The following is a 3298-nucleotide window of genomic DNA, read 5'->3' as shown; positions in this document are numbered from 1 at the left end:
AAATGCGTTGGAATGCTGAAAACTGAAATTAATCGCAAAAACATTGCTGAAAATTGCTATAGTATTGGTCGTAGTATTTAATATGACAGTAGTAGTAATAGTAATGGCAGTAGAAGATGTAGCAGTAGTAGTAGTACTAGTAGCAGTCGTACTAATAGCTGTAGTAGTATTACTACTTTTAGTAGCATGAATAGCAGTAGTAGTAGTAGCAGTTGTCGTATAAGTAATAGCAGTCGTGGTAGTAATAATATTGATGGTAGCAGGAGTAGCAGTAGCAGTAGTAGTAATAGTAGCAACAGCAAAAGTTATAGTAGTAGTAGCAGTAGTAGTAATACTATATTAGCAGCAGCAGTAGTAGTTGTCGCAGTATTAGTAAGAGCATTTATTTTTTTAACAAAAAAGCCTAATTTTGAGCTTGTTTAAATACAGTTAATCCATGGGGCTTTTATTTTGAAAGGGTGGTGCTGGGTGGGGGGGAGAGGAGACATAATCATAATGTCTGACACACATAAACAGAGGTTATTAAATGCCTGGCTTCATCACAAGCAGTTCAATTAGAATTCACTCTTTGGGGCTTTTATTTTGAAATGGGGTGTGTGTGTGTGTGTGTGTGTGTGTGTGTGTGTGTGTAGGTGTGTGTGTGGGGGGGTCCTCTAAAAGTCTCTAAGACCTGAATGATTGTATGAGAGAGACACAGACAGAGAGAGAGAGAGTAGTAGTAGTAGTAGTAATAGTAATGGCAGTAGAAGATGTAGCAGTAGTAGTAGTACTACTAGCAGTCGTACTAATAGCTGTAGTAGTATTACTACTTTTAGTAGCATGAATAGCAGTAGTAGTAGTAGTAGCAGTTGTCGTATAAGTAATAGTAGTAGTGGTAGTAATAGCAGTAGTGGTAGTAATACTATTGATGGTAGCAGTAGTAGCAGTAATAGTAGCAACAGCAAAAGTTATAGTCGAAGTAGTAATACTATATTAGCAGCAGCAGTCGTCGCAGTATTAGTAAGAGCATTCATTTTTTTAACAAAAAAGCCTAATTTTGAGCTTGTTTAAATACAGTTAATCCATGGGGCTTTCATTTTGAAAGGGTGGTGCTGGGTGAGGGGGAGAGGAGACATAATCATAATGTCTGACACACATAAACAGAGGTTATTAAATGCTTGGCTTCATCACAAGCATTTCAATTATAATTCACTCTTTGGGGCTTTTATTTTGAAATGGGGTGTGTGTGGGGGGGGGTCCTCTAAAAGTCTCTAAGACCTGAATGACTGTATGAGAGAGAGACATAGACAGGGAGAGAGAGAGAAGAAAGAATTTGAGAGCGAGAGAGAGAGCGAGAGAGAGAGAGAGGCTGTGATATCTCTGGCAAACTTTCTCATTTGGAGATTGTCTGATGTTTTATCTTTTACAGCTTACATGACTGTTGTCCTGCTCTGCCATGTCTTTCCTCGTCTCTCCCTCTTGTGTCGCGGTGTGTGTAAATGTCACTCGAATCAGGAAACTTATCAGAATACTCATGTCTGATTGGCCGAGATGCAACACGTAACAGCTGCAACAAATCATGTGTGTGCGGCTTTTATTTTGAAATGGGGTGTGTGTGCGCGTGTGTCTGTGAGTCTGTGTGTTTATCAACATCACTAATTGGCTCAATCGCGAACACCTGTGTGCCTGAAGCCATTTGAAAATATTCTCCATAGAGATCCCATTGAAAATAAAAAGCTTAAAAATTCAAAAAGTTTAAAGGTTAGAAATATGAAAAGTCATAGCACCCCTCTGGTGAAAGAGCTGAACATTTTAATAGTTGAACGGTTTCTGTAGCTTAAAAAATGGAGGAGAAGCGGTGCGACGGAAGAAATAGAAGAAGTTGAATAAAGATTCGAAGAACAATAGTTGGAATGCTTAACAGCATTCCAACAATAAAAAACAGGATAACAATAGTTGGAATGCTTAACAGCATTCCAACAATAAAGATTCGAAGACCAATCGTTGGAATGCTTAACAGCATTCCAACAATTACTCCAGGGTTGCCAGGGGAGACCTTCAGCAGTGTTATCAAATGATCCCGTGTTTCATGACAGCGTGAGGCAGCGCTGAATGTGAGGACCTTCCTGCTCCAACAAAACACTCTTTACGTGCTCAGCGATGACAATGAGAATGCAGAGTTGTTCCTACCAATCATGGGAACCCGAGGACAGGCCTGTGTTTCCTGGAATGTGGCCCAATCGGAAAGAGATGGAGGGAACACAGGATGTCCTGAGCACAGTGTCCCACAGCACACTGCAGGAGAGGACTGAGCCCAGCTGGGCTCCACATCCCTGCTTCCGCTGTCAAAGACACAGCCGTGATGGTGTGGGATTCCCCGGCTTTCCATTACTCCTGTCCCCTGATCGTTTCCTCTCTTGTTCTTGCCGGTATGTGTAAGACTTAAGATTACTCTTGAGCCCTAAAGCTCAATATATTTGAATCATTATTTGGTTGCCTGGATTCACCAGCCACTCTTAATTCCGAAACAGTTGCATACATTCGGACACTTTGACATCTCTCCCTGGGGTCACATGTCCACAATAACATGATTTGAAGCAGTCTCTGTCCGTCTTTCACACCACCTCCCTCTGGACGCTGTCCAGCCGTCTTGAGAGGAGAGGTAATGATGTGTGGCGGAGGGGGCGGGGCATGTGTGTCTATAAGAACAGGCCCTGCACAGGGAAACCTAACAACAAGTGGCTGTGGGAGAGCGAGAGCAGACGGGTGCACCTCTCTGTGCACAGACTCTGAACTGTGGATACATTTTTATCCTGAACCAACAAACCAGAATTCTCTCCTCTCGCGACTTCGGATGTTCCATCTAAAACTTCTTACTTCTGCAATCTTTATTCCTTTGGAATACATTTTCTAGCCGTTTGATCTTTCTGTTCAGTGCTGTAAGCAGGATGCTGAGCCCTGCTACTGTGCAGCAGATCATTTCCACCCTGTTTGTGCTCGGCAGCGCTGCAGTGATGGTGAGTTGCTCTGACTTGTGGCCACATGCTTTTAAACCTTCTCTGTTCCTTCCTGTTTCTGAAATGTCTCATTATCTCGTCATTATATGTAATATCAGATGAACTGTCATCTTATTCTTTCGATTTGTCATCCTTACACTCACACCCGTCCTGCCCTGACCTCTGACCCTGGTCCTCAGGCAGAGAGCGAGTGCCCGGCTGAGTGCTCCTGCCCCCCCTCACCCCTGCCGTGCCCGCCGGGCGTCAGCTGGGTGACCGACCACTGTGGCTGCTGTAAACTCTGTGCGAGGCAGTATAATGAG

General features: G+C 43.3%; 1 protein-coding gene across 1 annotated transcript in view; it reads left to right on the top strand.

The window, feature by feature from the left end:
• Positions 1–2741: 2741 nt before the first annotated feature.
• ccn1l2 (cellular communication network factor 1, like 2) overlaps positions 2742–3298 on the top strand; it is a 4870-nt gene continuing 4313 nt past the window's right edge. The window contains exons 1-2 of the mRNA XM_079269769.1: positions 2742–2996; positions 3176–3298. The exon at positions 3176–3298 is cut by the window's right edge and continues 91 nt beyond it. Coding sequence (XP_079125895.1) covers positions 2928–2996; positions 3176–3298 — 192 coding nt within the window. The 5' untranslated portion in view covers positions 2742–2927. The remainder of the gene's footprint in view (positions 2997–3175) is intronic.

Source organism: Melanostigma gelatinosum (genome assembly GCF_949748355.1).
Source record: "Melanostigma gelatinosum genome assembly, chromosome: 6".
NCBI lineage: Eukaryota > Metazoa > Chordata > Actinopteri > Perciformes > Zoarcidae > Melanostigma > Melanostigma gelatinosum.
The sequence above is the reverse complement of the archived record's forward strand: the minus strand, read 5'-3'. Positions and strand labels throughout refer to the sequence as shown.